Here is a 17,589-nt window from a genome sequence, read left to right as displayed (position 1 = left end):
AAGACATTGACTATGTCCGATATTAACAGGTTGGCTATTGCTATGGTTTTAATGTGAACACGACAATCTCCATCTGCCAATCGTGAATGATTAGTCCTGGTTTTACGTAAAACTCACAAGAAAATATGGGATGATCTGGCCACAATGTAAACAAGCTTTTCTCAATGATTTTTTAATGCTTTCACCCAAACTTGTTCTCTTTGACAATGAGATGTAATGAGAAATCTTCTGTTATCCATTAGAAAGTTAAATATGTCAATTATTTGGCACAAAAAAGTGACATTACTACAGCAGTATGATTTGTGTACTTCCTGCTAATGCTTATTTGCTGATAGGTCTAATGAGTGTGTGTAGGAAGCAGTCATCAGCCAATCAGCATTAGTAGGAAATACACACATAATACTGCTCTATTAGTTGTAATTGAAACATATTTGAATTCATATTTATTCAACATGTAAACACATACATAGAAAGGCCAGCACTCACTTGCATGCACACAGCTAGATTATAGGTTTATTCCCCTTCCTCATTAGAGCTACTGTAAAATGTAACTTAATAAACTGCCTTTAAGTTAACTTTATTCAGGGAAAACCAAATAAAAAAAAAAAAAAGTATGTTCTTTTGGCATACACCAATCAGCATTTGAGTAAATTTCCAGATCACCCTCAGGTAAAGTATGTCCAAGGTGCCAGTCTAGAATAAAATAAAGGTGTTCAAGGATAAAGCTTGTAGTAATATGATTATTAACAACAACAAACATAATCAGGACTCAAATTATCTTTAACATTGAGTGAACTAGTAACCTTTCTCCCTCTAGGATAGTAAACGTTTAACCCCTGACTAGTAAACTATAGTGATATATTTACCCCCCTGATAATGATAATAATAATGTTACTAAACTAAGCCAAATGGTATGCTGGGGCCAAATAGTCAAGTTTATATTTCATTTGTCTTCCATTTTAAGTGAAAAACAACCAACATTCAAATTTAAAGGAAATGCATGAGGTATATCCTGACATTTATACTCACTGGATGTTACAGAACTCTCACAAGTTTGTTAGTACAAAAAGGCTCAATGAGAAGGACAAGAAAAATAGGTTTATTCAGCACATTTATTTCTACCACAATTGTTTTTTTGCTTTTTTTTAATGAGCTGTCAAAATTGGGGGGAAATGTTGCCAGTGTTTCTTAAAGGCCATTTCTCTAGTATCCTCCACACCCCCAAAGGTCCGTAAGCATACCTTGTTGAAGAGTGGTGCGGCTTCTTGCGTGAGGAGGAGCTGGTTGGCTGCTGCCTCATAACATGAGCCACACCCACATTCAGAGGCTGTGCAGAGGGCAGCGTTACGTGACCAGCAAGGAGCGCAGGTTGTTGCATGATTGGATTGTAATGGGTGCTATGAGCATGCGAGTTCCTGGGTAGAAAGAGGCCAGCAATTTAAAAATATATACATAAATATAAAATAGGACATTAGATGACTTTACATAAATATCACTGAAATTATAGAGGGAATATGACATTATCAAATAATTAAATTCACTACTGGAATTACATATGACATCGATGAAATCACTTATGGCAATAAAACGGAGAATGTTATAATTTGTCACCTTGCATAACTATATCTAAAAACAGTAGCGATTAAGCATTTACTATAATCAAGTATTACCGTTTGCCTCTGCTTATTCTCTTGCTGCAACTGTAATACTAAAAGCAGTAATAATGCAAAAGGTCAGACAGACTCACCTCCAGTCAGTCAGCTGTTGAGTGCCCGTCATGCTCTCTGGAATCACAGTGGCATGCTGGACTGAGGTATGAGCAGTTACACCGGCCAGCTGCTGCCAAGCCGGGGGAAGCAGGATTTGCTGGGTGCCGCTAGGCCAGGCCTGCTGTGGGAAGAAAATACTGCAGCAACTGATCTCAAGTAGCAACACATTTTACAAATATTTTATAACCAGGTTTAAATCTGTAATTCTCTAGGCACAGGTTAGTCTGACAACCCAAAGACATTCATATGTTTATCATTGGAATTTATTTAGATTGTAAGCTCCTCAGGACAAGAAACCTGCGTTCTCTCTCTTCTTTTCCCACTAGAATACAATTGATTCCTGATAATTTGTACAATGAAACTGTAAAGTGCTGTGTCCATTCACAGGAGCTATACACATAAACATACAAATGTGTAATTGATCAATATATTAGGTAGATGTATCATTTTTGTGACCGATAAAATATTAAGAGGATTTATAGTTAATCTATATACAGTCATATGCAAAAGTTTAGGCACCCCTGACAATTTCAATGATTTTCATTTATAAATAATTGGGTGTTTGGATCAGCAATTTCATCTATTGATCTATCAAATAACTGAAGGACAATATACAATATTTCAGTAGTGAAATGAGGTTTATTGGATTAACAGAAAATGTGCAATTTGCATCAAAACAAAATTAGACAGGTGCATAAATTTGGGCACCCTTGTCATTTTGTTGATTTGAATACCTGTAACTACCTAGCACGGATTTATTGGAACACACAATTTGTTTGGTGAGCCCATTAAGCCTTGAACTTCATAGACCGGTGCATCCAATCATGAGAAAAAGGTATTTAAGGTGGTCAATTGCAAGTTGTTGTTCTCTTTGACTCTCCTCTGAAGAGTGGCAACATGGGGACCTTAAAACAACTCTCAAATGACCTGAAAACAAAGATTGTTCAACATTATGGTTTAGGGGAAGGCTACAAAAAGCTACCACAGAGATTTAAGCTGTCAGTGTCCACTGTGAGGAACATAGTGAGGAAATGGAAAACCACAGGCACAGTTTTTGTTAAGGCCAGAAGTGGCAGGCCAAGTAAAATATCGGAGAGGCAAAGGATGGTGAGAACAGTCAAAATCAGCCCACAGACCACCTTCAAAGACCTACAACATCATCTTGCTGCAGATGGTGTCACTGTGCATTGTTCAACAATTCAGCACACTTTGCACAAGGAAAAGCTGTATGGAGTGATACCACGCCACAAACAGAGTCGCTTGAGGTATGCAAACGCACTTTTGGAAAAGCCAGTTTAATTTTGGAAGAAGGTGCTGTGGACTGATGAAACAAAGTTTGAGTTATTTGGTCATAACAAGGGGCGTTATGCATGGCGGCAAAAGAACAGAGTGTTCCAAGACAAACACTTACTACCCACAGTAAAATTTGGTGGATGTTCCATCATGCTGTGTGGCCAGTGCCGGTACTGGGAATCTTGTTATAGTTGAGGGTCGCATAGATTCCACTCAGTATCAGTAGATACTTGAGAATAATGTTGAGGAATCAGTCACAAAGTTGAAGTTATGCCGGGGCTAGATATTTAAAAAAGACAACGACCCAAAACACTGTTTAAAATCTACTCTGGCAGAGGAACAAGTACAATGTCCTGGAATAGCCATCCCAGTCCCCAGACCTGAATATCATTGAAAATCTGTGGGGTGATTTGAAGCGGCTGTCCATGCTCGGCAACCATTAAACCTAACTGAACTGGAAAAGTTTTGCAAGGAGGAATGGTCCAAAATACCTTCATCCAGAATCCAGACACTCATTACAGGCTATAGGAAGTGTCTAGAGGCTGTTATTTCTGCTAAAGGAGGCTTTACTAAATATTGATGAAATATTTGTGTTGGGATACCCACATTTATGCACCTGTCTAATTTCGTTTTGATGCATATTGCACATTTTCTGTTAATCCAATAAACCTCATTTCACTACTGAAATATTACTGTGTCCTTCAGTTATTTGATAGATCAAAATAAAATTGCTGATCCAAACACCAAATTATTTATAAATGAAAATCATGGAAATTGTCTGGGGTGCCTAAACTTTTGCATACGACTGTATAGCCATATACATACAATATGTTTATAGATCTATATACACATAAAAGTTATAACGGTATATAGATCATTTATAACACCTCTAAACAGATTATGAGGTATTTACAGTTTATCAAGCACAAACAAGCAATCTGATCTAAACTATATGTTCATGAGATCTATAACGTATCTGCATTATACTAATTTGTGTCTCACTGTATGAAACAGATATAAACATAAATCTACTCAGTATCATAATGCAGTTTGGTTGTACTAGCACACATTGAAAAAGATCATCATATAGACAGTACTAGCAGGTAAATATCTGAAGCTATGGGTCGGATTCATGGCCATGAGTAAACATCCAGTTCTACTAAAAAAAAAAGTCTCTTAACAAGAAGTGTCTATAGAGCACTGCCCTAGGCAGCTAGCTACATGACTTAACCAGAGATTTATCCCCAGTTAGATTCTGTTCACCTAGTGTGAGCATAACGTCATAGTTCTTCTGACTACAAAAACATCTATAGCCATATCCATCGCCCCATGGTAATCATTTACCTGTGTCAGGAGTCCTGACTGAATCTGCAAGGCCTGAGCACCAGCTGTTTGAGTGACAAGTGGTACTGTGTTTTCCATGCGTACAGAGTACCCGCCATGTTTGGAAGGAGAGGTTTGAAGACCTGAAAAGGAAGAGTCATATAATCAAATAATGCAACTTTAAAACCACACCCCTTTCCACCAACAAATGCTTGAAAATCATATCTTTTAAAATAACATAATGACTATACATCCGAGGAAGCTTTATATCCTTTCCCCATCTCTGCTTTTAGGTTCTTTTATGTATCTACGACTAACCATGAAGATGACCATTCTACCAAATGAATAATACTGAATATAAGACCTAAAACTAACCATGAAGATGGATGACCGTTCTACCAAATGAATACTACTAAACATAAGACCTTCGACTAACCATGAAGATGACCATTCTACCAAATGAATGGTACTAAATATAAGACCTTCGACTAACCATCAAGATAGATGCCCATTCTACCAAATGAATAATACTGAATATAAGATCTAAAACTAACCATGAAGATGTCCATTCTACCAAATGAATAATATTGAAAATAAGACCTACAACTAAATGAAGATGGATGCCTATTCTACCAAATGAATAATACTAAACAAAAGACTTACGACTAACCATAAAGATGGATGCCCATTCCACCGAATTAATAATACTAAACATAAGACCTACGACTAACCATGAAGATGGATGCCCATTCTACCAAATAAATAATATTGAATATAAGACCTACGACTAACCATGAAGATGGATGCCCATTCTACCAAACTAATAATACTAACCATAAGACCTAAAACTAACAATGAAGATGGATGCGCATTCTACCAAATGAATAATACTAAACAGAAGACATACGACTAATCAAGAAGATGGATGACCATTCTACCAAATTAATAATACTAACCATAAGACCTAAAACTAACAATGAAGATGGATGCGCATTCTACCAAATGAATAATACTAAACAGAAGACATACGACTAATCAAGAAGATGGATGACCATTCTACCAAATGAATAATATTGAATACAAGACCTACCTTGGAAGGTCGGCGGGCACACAATAAGAGCCTGTTGGAAGGGGTCAGGCCTGGCACAGATTTGTGCAGCACCAGTTTGCAGAGGCATACTCCTCTGAGCAACGGCAGCCATGGATGCAGCAGAAGGCTGAAAGAAAAAAAAAAGAAAACCAGCAAAATTTAATACGCTAGTAACAATAATAGATTAGGCAGCAGGAGGAAACATTATCTAAATGGGGAAATGGACAACTGAACAATTTACAAACACTGTATTTTGAAGTCGACTTTGCACTTATATTGATCTTCCTGATGATTCTAGATATTTTGAGTTTTTACCATGAACCAACAGAGCTTATCAACCTTGGAACATATGAGCTACTCAAAAAACAAGTTTTAGTTTACGCCACAGTAATAAAATTTCCATTGCGTTTGCCCAAAGATCTCTTATGAAGCAAGGGTATGATTGTTTCAAGAGATAAAAGCCTCTACACAATTTCTAGTTTATTTTATAAGTAATTACATTTTTACAAATAAAATGATTAATTTAAACATAAAGAAAGGCCCCATGCTGGTCCTGTTGCCAATGCAGAAACCACTTCTCCTTGTAGCATTTGCCACCAAAAAGTGCACTTTTTGTCGTCAGTACATCAATCCACTCTGGGTTACAAGCGGGGGGCAAGATTTGTGTGACCAGGGCAAACAAAGAGGCAGCAGGAAAGAAAAAGCTTAGCAAAAGTAGGAACCCCTTTGTCCAGAATCCTTATTTATAAAAATAATAAGAAAAAAAAAGAAGAAAAAAAAAGGAATATGCAACATAAAGGACTGAGCACTTAAGAATAATTATTTCTAAGGATGTATATTTTTATGTTTAGTCAATAGCCTGAATGAATGTTTATTTAAATTAATATTTTTTACACATTTTCGTGTATAGTACCGTTTTTAGAAATACAAGTTTTTCTTTACAAAGTAAGTCTAGGGATGTCACAAGTTCACCATTTGCAATGCTTAAAGGGACAGTCTACACCAGAATTTTTATTGTTTTAATAGATAGATAATCCCTTTATTACCCATTCCCCAGTTTTGCATAACTAACACAGTTATAATAATATACTTTTAACCTCTGTGATTATCTTGTATCTAAGCCTCTGCAGACTGCCCCTTTATTTCAGTTCTTTTGACAGACTTGCAGTCTAGCCAATCAGTGCCTGCTCCCAGATAACTTCACGTGCACAAGCACATTGTTATCTATATGAAATATGTGAACCAACACCCTCTAGTGGTGAAAAACTGTTCAAATGCATTCTGAAAAGAGGTGGCCTTCAAGGTCTAAGAAATTAGCATATGAACCTCCTAGCTTAAGCTTTCAACTAAGAAAACCAAGAGAACAAAGCAAAATTGGTGATAAAAGTAAATTGGAAAATTGTTTAAAATTACATGCTCCCTTTAAAAGTGCTTTTCCAGCTATAACAATACTTTAAAATTAAAGAATAATAATAAAAAATTAAATCCCCAAATTTTCTGTTGTGATTCAGGCAGATCATACAATGACAAAACAGTTTACAATTTACTTCCGTTAGCAAATTTGCTTCATTCTCATGATATTCTGTGTTGAAGAGATACCTAGGTACATGTCTGGGGCACTACACGACAGGAAATAGCGCTGCCGTCTATCTAGTGATCTTGCAAATGGATAACATTCTTGCAAAACTGCTGCCATATAGTGCTCCAGACACGTGCACTCTCCTGAGCTTACGTCCCTGCTTTTCGACAAAGGATACCAAAAGAACAAGGTAAATTTGATAATAGAAGTAAAATTGCACGCTTTATCTAAATGATGAAATAAAAAAATATGGGTTTTATGTCCCTTTCACTAACTAGGTCTTGCAAATTTTATCCTGCATTTGCTAAGCTTGTAAACTCTTCTTGAGATATAAAACAAACATCTTAATTGTGAATAAAATAAATACTTTTTTTTGTTAGGAGTCTTTAGCAGTGCAGGGTGAGGCCAAGCTAAACCTGGCATCTTCCTATAAGAAGATACGTTTCATACGGTGCTGTAATCTGGCCAGGGGAAGCATCTTCAGTCCCATTTGTTAACAAATTAAAGGGACATTAAACCCAAATTTTTTCTTTGATGATTAAGAAACATGCAATTTAAAACGACTTTCTAATTTATTTCTATTTTCTAATTTGCTTCATTCTCTTGATATCCTTTTGTGAAAGCATATCTAGATAGGCTCAGAAGCTGCTGATTGGTAACTGGACATAGATGCCTCGTGTGATTGGATCACCCATGTGCATTGCTATTTCTTCAACAAAGAATATCTAAAGAATGAAGCAAATTACATAATAGAAGTAAATTGGAATTGTATCATCTGACTAATGAAAGAAAAAAATTAGGTTTAATGTCACTTTAAAAAAGCCTCTTGAAAGGTCTGTGCTGCTAGCTAGCAGACCCAGAATGCACCACTACATAAGCCTCTGAAAGGTCTGTGCCACTAGCTAGCAGACCCAGAATGCACCACTACATCAGCCTCTGAAAGGTCTGTGCCACTAGCTAGCAGACCCAGAATGCACCACTACATCAGCCTCTGAAAGGTCTGTGCCGCTAGCTAGCAGACCCAGAACGCACCACTACATCAGCCTCTGAAAGGTCTGTGCCACTAGCTAGCAGACCCAGAATGCACCACTACATCATCCTCTGAAAGGTCTGTGCCACTAGCTAGCAGACCCAGAATGCTCCACTACATCAGCCTCTGAAAGGTCTGTGCTGCTAGCTAGCAGACCCAGAATGCTCCACTACATCAGCCTCTGAAAGGTCGGTGCTGCTAGCTTGCAGACCCAGAATGCACCACTACATCAGCCTCTGAAAGGTCTGTGCTGCTAGCTAGCAGACCCAGAATGCACCACTACATCAGCCTCTGAAAGGTCTCTGCTGCTAGCTTGCAGACCCAGAATGCACCACTACATCAGCCTCTGAAAGGTCTGTGCTGCTAGCTTGCAGACCCAGAATGCACCACTACATCAGCGTCTGAAAGGTCTGTACCGCTAGCATGCAGACACAGAATGCACCACTACATCAGCCTCTGAAAGGTCTGTACCGCTAGCTTGCAGACCCAGAATGCACCACTACATCAGCGTCTGAAAGGTCTGTACCGCTAGCATGCAGACACAGAATGCACCACTACATCAGCCTCTGAAAGGTCTGTACCGCTAGCTAGCAGACCCAGAATGCACCACTACATCAGCCTCTGAAAGGTCTGTACCGCTAGCTAGCAGACCCAGAATGCACCACTACATCAGCCTCTGAAAGGTCTGTACCGCTAGCTAGCAGACCCAGAATGCACCACTACATCAGCCTCTGAAAGGTCTGTACCGCTAGCTTGCAGACCCAGAATGCACCACTACATCAGCCTCTGAAAGGTCTGTGCCGCTAGCTTGCAGACCCAGAATGCTCCACTACATCAGCCTCTGAATAGTCTGTGCTGCTAGCTTGCAGACCCAGAATGCACCACTACATCAGCCTCTGAATAGTCTGTGCTGCTAGCTTGCAGACCCAGAATGCACCACTACATCAGCCTCTGAATAGTCTGTGCTGCTAGCTTGCAGACCCAGAATGCTCCACTACATCAACCTCTGAAAGGTCTGTGCCGCTAGCTAGCAGACCCAGAATGCACCACTACATCAGCCTCTGAAAGGTCTGTGCTGCTAGCTTGCAGACCCAGAATGCACCACTACATCAGCCTCTGAAAGGTCTGTGCCGCTAGCTAGCAGACCCAGAATGCACCACTACATCAGCCTCTGAAAGGTCTGTGCCGCTAGCTTGCAGACCCAGAATGCTCCACTACATCAGCCTCTGAATAGTCTGTGCTGCTAGCTTGCAGACCCAGAATGCACCACTACATCAGCCTCTGAATAGTCTGTGCTGCTAGCTTGCAGACCCAGAATGCACCACTACATCAGCCTCTGAATAGTCTGTGCTGCTAGCTTGCAGACCCAGAATGCTCCACTACATCAACCTCTGAAAGGTCTGTGCCGCTAGCTAGCAGACCCAGAATGCACCACTACATCAGCCTCTGAAAGGTCTGTGCCGCTAGCTAGCAGACCCAGAATGCACCACTACATCTAGGCCAGTGAGACATCAGCCTGGGAACGCTGAACATGCATTATAAAGGAAAGCTCAGGAATGTGGTAAATGTTGTCTGCTCACATTTCCAGTCAGCCTAATTCTTCAGCTGTGACCTTTCCCCAGTCCCAAGAGTAGGGGACAGTTTGTTCTGCTGTAACAAGGCACAAGTTTACAAGGACATAAATCGGTACATGCACAGCAGTGAATTTTAGATGTAATTAGATGCAGTCGTAGGCCACAAGCACATGGATTTCTGTCCTACCAATGGTTCACATTATGTCTGTGATATGTTAAAGGGACATCAAAAATGTTTTTTCATGATTCAGATAGAGAATAACATTCCAATTTACTTCTATTATCTAGTTTGCTTCACTCTTTAGCTATAATTTGTTGAAGAAATAGCAATGCACATGGGTGAGCCAATCACATCTATGTGCAGCCACCACCAGCTACTGAGCCTATCTATATATGCTTTTCAGCAAAGGATATCAAAAGAATGAAGAGAATTAGATAAAAGAAGTAAATTAGAAAGTTGTTTAAAATCGCATGCTCTTTCTAAATCATGAAAAAAAAAATGTGGGTTTTATGTCCCATTAAAGTATGCCACAAGAACTCTAAACATGTGCAAGAGACAAAATCAAAACCAAGCAGTCTAAGCCCAAAGACAGAGATATATATGGAGTCTGTCTTCAATGTTTTTACAACAAAGTGTTTCTTTGCATGAGAAAATAACATTAAGGATTCTAATGATTTAATCTATTTTACTTGAGATAATAAAAATGACTTCCTGTGTTATTCTACAACTCACATTCAGCAGATTGTAGAGCAGTTAATGGTTTTGCAGTCATGAGGGGATGTTTTTCAAAAGCAACACCCTTCTCTCTAGACAGACAGGGGCCTGCAATCTTAATAGTGCTCCCCATCTGAAACCTATAACGGGGGTGTTATATAACCAAGCAGTTACATGGACTGAGGAAATGCCCAGGGGCAGAGATACATCCTCATGATTTGTTTTGTGGGTGGGGCTTGTTTTACAAAGCATGTATGTCAGTCCATACCACACAGACAGACATGCAACCCCTAATCTGATATACAAATGAGGTCTCTTTAGGATAAAGGTGATCATGGTGCACACTAGATAAAATCATGGGGGGGAAGTTGGGTAGCTCATTTGCCATCGCCTTATAATATATAAAAGTAATTCTCCTTATTTAAAAAGGTGGGCCCTGACTTACCAGGTAATCGTCATAACGAAAACAAATACCCCACAGCACTGGTCCTCTATTAGGGGTTTAGGCTACTGTAAATAGAGCATTAGCATAGAACTATATCATAAGACCCTTCATTTCAGTAAGGAGGTTCATATCCTTACAGCTGTCGAGTGTTCACCTATCAGCAACCATTAGCCACAATTTGCCCTCATAGATACTAGTTTCTCTGAGTTTATTAAAAATGACGTGTCCAAATGAATGGGAGAAGTGGGCGAGTAGTAAAAATTGATGATATTTTGTGAAATTCAGTATAAGATGAATTTCAGTGCAACTATTTTGTTTGACATTTCTTAAAATCAATTTTTAATATTCGGTTTGTAGTCATATTCTGCAAAATTTGAAAAATCATCGACAATGACAGAAACTATATATATCCACCCACTCTCCATTGTGCCGGTCAGAAGTCACAACGGAATACGCCGAGGATCAACAAATTTCAGAGAGGAGAGAGACACTTATGTGAGTGGTGCTTTGTGGCGCTTAGGTAAGGTTCTTTGTTTATATATATATATATATATATATATATATATATATATATATATATATATATATATATATATATATATATATATATATACATACATATATACATATACACACACACATATATATATGTGTATATATATATATGTGTGTGTGTGTGTGTGTGTATGTATGTGTATATATATATATATATATATATATATATATATATATATATATATATATATATATATATATATATATATATATATATACATATACACACACACACACATATATATATATATATATATATATATATATATACTCCACAACAATTGCAGCGTCGCGCTCTATCACCTCCTCCTTACACGCTGCACGCTCTCTCACGGCACTTCTCGGAGCTCCAAGGGGGGGGAGGAATGACGTCACCAAATCTGCTGGATATGCTGCCGAGTGTTTACTGCTTGTCCCACAGTATAGGTATGTAGAGAGATACAAAAGTAACTCAGGCACCTCCAGTAGAATTAGATAAAACGAAAGCTTTATTGAAATCCAAGTGGTAAAAACAGACTTAAAGCTTAGTCTATGCTGACACAGCCTTAATATTTAACATACAGTGAATAAGGACTGTTGGGTTCCTGCTGCAGACATGTTTCGTGCTAGGATAGCACTTGTTCACTGCTTACAGGATACCCAAACTCCTCCATGTTTAAATAGGGAATTTCTTAAAGGGACATGTATAATAATTCAATCATACTAATTGTTTATTATTTCCTTATTGATTTTTACAATTCTATGTGAGCTTGGATACCAAAGTTTTGATACACTATCTCTAATTACTACTATTAAATTTTAACCTATAAATTATCAAATTTTATTAAGATTTAGTAAACACAGTATTATCAAAGAGAATTATTTTTATGTATTTAGCAATATTATTTGATATAAACTGTTATTCAACATATTGTTTCCAAAAAATATATATATATATTGCTAATTCTCTCAGCAATGGTACCATGCATGGTTTAAGGCCCTATTTATATAATTATTCACCATTTTAATGTGCACTTTATAGTCATACCTACTTTATTTAGAGACACCTAAATCAATGAAATAGAGATTCATTTAGAGGATTTTTAGAAATTAAAATTAAGATTATAGTTAAATTAGGAAGATTTAGGAAGAATTAAAGGGGTATATATTGGGTTAGACACATAAATCAATGTCTCTTCTAAAATTCAACCCACTGGGGATAGAGGTACCAGCTGTAAAAATCCAGAAGACCTCTCTTAGGTCCAGTTTCTCCTCCCTACTACCCCCTCTCCTCCATTGTGGAACATGGTCTATTGCTTGAACTGATAACAATTTTATATCTGAATTATGGTTATCCCTAAAGTGCCGTGCAATTGGAGTGTCAGATTCAGGATCTTCAATAGATCTTAGATGTGCCAAAAATCTATCCTTTAAGGATCTTTTAGTTTTCCCAATATACTGTTTTTGGCACCCCCTACAGGTCAACATGTAAACTACATGTGTTGTAGTACAATTAAGATAAAAGTTTATCTTATGTGTTTTATTTGTGGTAGTTGAAATAAATGTGTCACCCTCCGTTACATAGTCACAGGTCTTACAAATTTTCTTTCTGCATTTAAAAAAACCTTTTCGTCGTTGTAACCAACATGTATTGCCTGATTTCCTTGTGCAATCTGAAGGTGACACATAATTTCCAATTGTTTTCCCCTTTCTTGAGACACAATCACATCCCTCTCTGACAATGTCTTTTAGTCCTGGATCCGTTTGTAGTATTGGAATATTGCGTCTAATAATTTTACATATTTCAGGATATTCCATACTATATGTTGTAATAAATTTTGGCTTACATTTTTTATTATCAGTGTTACTACGTTTAGCTTTGTACACTAATAACATATCTCTGGACATCAGATCAACCTCATTACGGGCTTTTTTCAGTATACTACTCTCATAGCCCCTGGCCATTAATCTTTCGGTTATAATGTCTGCCTGTTTGTTATAGTCTTCAAGACTAGAGCAGTTACGCTTAGCTCGAATGTACTGCCCTTTTGGTATACCATGTATTGTATGTCTTGGATGACAAGAGTTGAATTCTAAGGTAGTGTTACCTGATGTTTGTTTCCTGAATAATCTAGTTTCTAGAGAGCCTGACCTCACAAAGATGTCTATATCTAAGAAACTTATTTGTGTTGTGTTTTGTTCCCCTACAAATTTTATATCACAATAATTCATATTTAGATAATCACAAAAATTCTCAACTCCTTTTTCATCGCTGTCAATGATAAAAATCAGGTCATCTATATACCTAGCATATAGTATGACATTTTGTTTGAGGGGGTTGCCATCTCCAAAGACGTGGAACCGCTCCCACCATCCCATAAAGAGATTGGCATAGCAGGGGGCAAACTTTGCCCCCATGGCGGTTCCACGCCTCTGGAGATAGAAGCTCCCCTCAAACATAAAAAAATTGTGTGTCAGCAAATATTCAATTGAGTATATAATAAATTGTTTAGTGTTGTCATCATAATTGCTTTGGCTTGTTAACATATACTCTATAGCTTTAAGCCCTTGTTCATGAGTTATAGAGGTATATAGAGAGGTTACATCTGCCACTAAGAACCTATAGCTCTCTTTCCATTTTATGTCTCAATTTCAACAATAGGTCTGTGGTATCCCTAATGTAGCTAGGCAATTTGTTAACTAGGGGTTGCAGATAGGTATCCATGAGATCTGACAGGGGCTCATTAAGTGAGTTAATGCCCGCAATAATGGGGCGCCCAGGGGGATTGCTCATGCTTTTATGGATTTTGGGGAAGTAATGGTATATTGGGATAGTGGTATTCTCCGGTAATAATGCTTCCACCATTGTTGCTGTTATTACATTATTATTTCTTGCCCTATTAACAATTTTACTCAGGATTTCCTTATACTTGATAGATGGATTTTCCTTTAGCCGGCTATATACCTCGACATCTTGTAGCTGTCGTTTTGCCTCAGCTATATAATCTGATCTATTTAATATTACGACATTTCCGCCCTTATCTGAGGGTCGAATTATGATTTTATCATTACTAGAGATATTATGTAATGCCTCTTTCTCTTTAATTGTCATGTTGTGTTTGGTTTTTTTAGAGTTTTCACTAAGTTCCCTTAGCTGTCCTTCTACCACTTTTTGAAAGGTCTCTACAGGATGTGTTCTGGAATTCACAGGGTAAAAATTACTCTTTTTTTCTAAATTTAGAAAAATCTAGATCTCTTTTTGTAGTGTATTGTTGTTCTATACCTATTTCTGATAATTCCTGTAAATCTACTATTGAACACTCTTCAGAGAAGGTTAAACCTTCCTCAGTAGATGTACTTACTACTCCTGTCTCTCTTTGTGCCTCCACAGCATTTGCGAAATGTTTCCTCAGCATTAGTTTTCTAACAAAGCGATTTACATCCAGCACTGTGTTGAATAAATTAAAATGCTGTGTTGAATAACAGTTTATATCAAATAATATTGCTAAATACATAAAAATAATTCTCTTTGATAATACTGTGTTTACTAAATCTTAATAAAATTTGATAATTTATAGGTTAAAATTTAATAGTAGTAATTAGAGATAGTGTATCAAAACTTTGGTATCCAAGCTCACATAGAATTGTAAAAATCAATAAGGAAATAATAAACAATTAGTATGATTGAATTATTATACATGTCCCTTTAAGAAATTCCCTATTTAAACATGGAGGAGTTTGGGTATCCTGTAAGCAGTGAACAAGTGCTATCCTAGCACGAAACATGTCTGCAGCAGGAACCCAACAGTCCTTATTCACTGTATGTTAAATATTAAGGCTGTGTCAGCATAGACTAAGCTTTAAGTCTGTTTTTACCACTTGGATTTCAATAAAGCTTTCGTTTTATCTAATTCTACTGGAGGTGCCTGAGTTACTTTTGTATCTCTCTCTATATATATATATATATATATATATATATATATATATATATATATATATATATATATATATATATATATATATATATATATATATATATATATATATATATATATATATATATATATATATATATATATATATATATATATATATATATATATACACACATACACATTTTTTTATTTTATTTTTTTTATTTATTTTTTTCAATTGTCATTAAAATAAAAAAATATAGGTACAGAATCCTAAAATGTGGTGTTTTGGGAAGATGAACTGAAATGTGGAACCATAAAGTGCATGTTTGAAATATTTCAGAAACAATGCCGAGCTTTACCATGTACACTATAGAAAATACACACACAAAAAAAAAAAGTGCATGGTCCACTGAAAAAAATAAAATAATTAAAAAAAGGTATGGTCAGTGTGGGTACTAGGGCTGCACGATTAATCGCATATGAGATTTAAAACCGCGATTAATCGCCGCGATTTTAAAACCGCGAGTGTTCGCAATTTTTTGATAAATAAAAAAATCCTCAGAAGTGGCTGTAATATTGATTTGTTTGTGTTTTCTTGCAAGCCAGCTCCATCTAGTGGTTGCTTTTTGCACACATTTGTAAAATGGCTGTTTTTACTTTCACTTTCTGTTCTCATAAGCAGCCGATCAATCTAGAAGTCTAAAAGCAGAGCCCATGCAGGAAGGAACAGGAGAGAAAGCCACTTACTTATATTTCCCCCTAGGGACGTCTGTAGTCTGAAACTTAGGGTATGTAAACATTATGGAACCTCCCACACAATCTCCTGCTCTCTGAGAAACCGCTCAAATACATAGCAGATGCAGTTAACCCCACGGCTCCCAAAAACGCTAAAACTGCAGATATATATATCTGTGTGGAACTGTGTATGTGATTGTATAGTGTGTGTGTATGTATATATATATAATTGTGTGTGTATGTGGCTTATACTGCTTCATTTGTTAATTATACCACTGTCCACTGTTAGAATGACTGTCCAAGAAAACATAACAATGTTGTGTGTCATAAGACCTAATAACTGGCTAGTGGCTACTATTTAATCACATCACAGGCAGCAAATTTTATTTGAACTATTTTGTGGTTTGTATTTTTATGCTCCAAGAGTGTATTGGACATTGAGAAACATGTACATTAAGATTCTGTAGTGTTAAATAAACTTTAGAATGCAAAATGAAGGTGTTATAGTCATTTATAAGAAAATTGCGATTAAAAACACAATTGCGGGGGGGGTTTTTTGCCCATATCGCCCAGCCCTAGTGGGTACCTTTAAAGAAAAGAAAAATGAAATTGATGTTTAATTGCAGTGATTACAAAAGGCTAAAAACACTTCTTGTGAAATGGCGTTAGTACCAGGAATGTTCTCTTTTCTCACCTGGCTGTGCACAGTGTTGAGCTGGTTGCTGAAGGTCATTGTGAGGTTGGTGGAAGTACTGGGAGCAACGTGTGTGATGAAAGGGGTCTTGCTGTGATTCACAGTGTCGTACATATTAACCCTCCGCTTACAGATCTCCATGTTCTGAAAACAGGACTTTACACTGCGGAGAAAACAGTGAAGTGACTGAAACTGAGAAGAGTTGTATGCAAAAGAAAATTCAGAGATAAAGGGGACACACAGATGGAGAAAGAGAAAACCAAATGATGATGTATTAACCTTTGAGGGCTGTAATGACATTCTATTCCGTCCTAACCGCGCTGGGCTTTAGCGTCGTTAGGACGACATAGAATGTCCTAACCGTTTGGCTGTCCTGAAGCCAACGGCTCTTCCAGGATGCGATCTGGAGGGCGTGCCTAGCCTCATAGGGACGCCCCCCTGACCCGATCCCATCATTGAAATCTCGCGATCGTTGTTTCGATGTAGACAAATTAACCCTGTCATCAAAGGGTTAAAGGGACAAGAAACCAAAATGTTCTTTCATGATTCAGATAAAACATTCAATTTTAAACAGCTTACCAATTTACTTCTGTTAGCTTACTTGCTTCCTACTCTTAGTATCCTTTGTTGAAGAAACTGCAATGAACATGGGTGAGCCAATAACATAAGGCATATATATGCAGCCACCAATAAGCAGCTCCTGAGCCTACCTAGGTATGCTATTCAACAAATGATACCAAGAGAATGAAACAAATTAGCTAACATCAGTAGATTGGAAAGTTGTTTAAAATTGCATGCTCTCAAGCATGAAAGAAAAAAAATTAAAGTTTCATGTCCCTTTAATAGAAGACAAAGTCTGTAGAAAAAAAATGAAGGAACAAAAGGTAAAAG

At 37.2% G+C, this 17,589-nt stretch overlaps 1 protein-coding gene across 1 annotated transcript in view; it reads right to left on the bottom strand.

Annotated features, from left to right (window-relative positions):
• LOC128664175 (homeodomain-interacting protein kinase 2) overlaps positions 1-17,589 on the bottom strand; it is a 119,613-nt gene that overhangs the window by 22,066 nt on the left and 79,958 nt on the right. Inside the window, exons 7-11 of the mRNA XM_053718940.1 lie at positions 16,699-16,861; positions 5,476-5,602; positions 4,407-4,528; positions 1,748-1,890; positions 1,242-1,415 (exon numbers count right to left, since the gene is read on the bottom strand). Of these exons, the coding sequence (XP_053574915.1) occupies positions 1,242-1,415; positions 1,748-1,890; positions 4,407-4,528; positions 5,476-5,602; positions 16,699-16,861 (729 nt within the window). The remainder of the gene's footprint in view (positions 1-1,241; positions 1,416-1,747; positions 1,891-4,406; positions 4,529-5,475; positions 5,603-16,698; positions 16,862-17,589) is intronic.

Source organism: Bombina bombina, chromosome 6 (assembly GCF_027579735.1).
Source record: "Bombina bombina isolate aBomBom1 chromosome 6, aBomBom1.pri, whole genome shotgun sequence".
Taxonomy (NCBI): domain Eukaryota; kingdom Metazoa; phylum Chordata; class Amphibia; order Anura; family Bombinatoridae; genus Bombina; species Bombina bombina.
The sequence above is the reverse complement of the archived record's forward strand: the minus strand, read 5'-3'. Positions and strand labels throughout refer to the sequence as shown.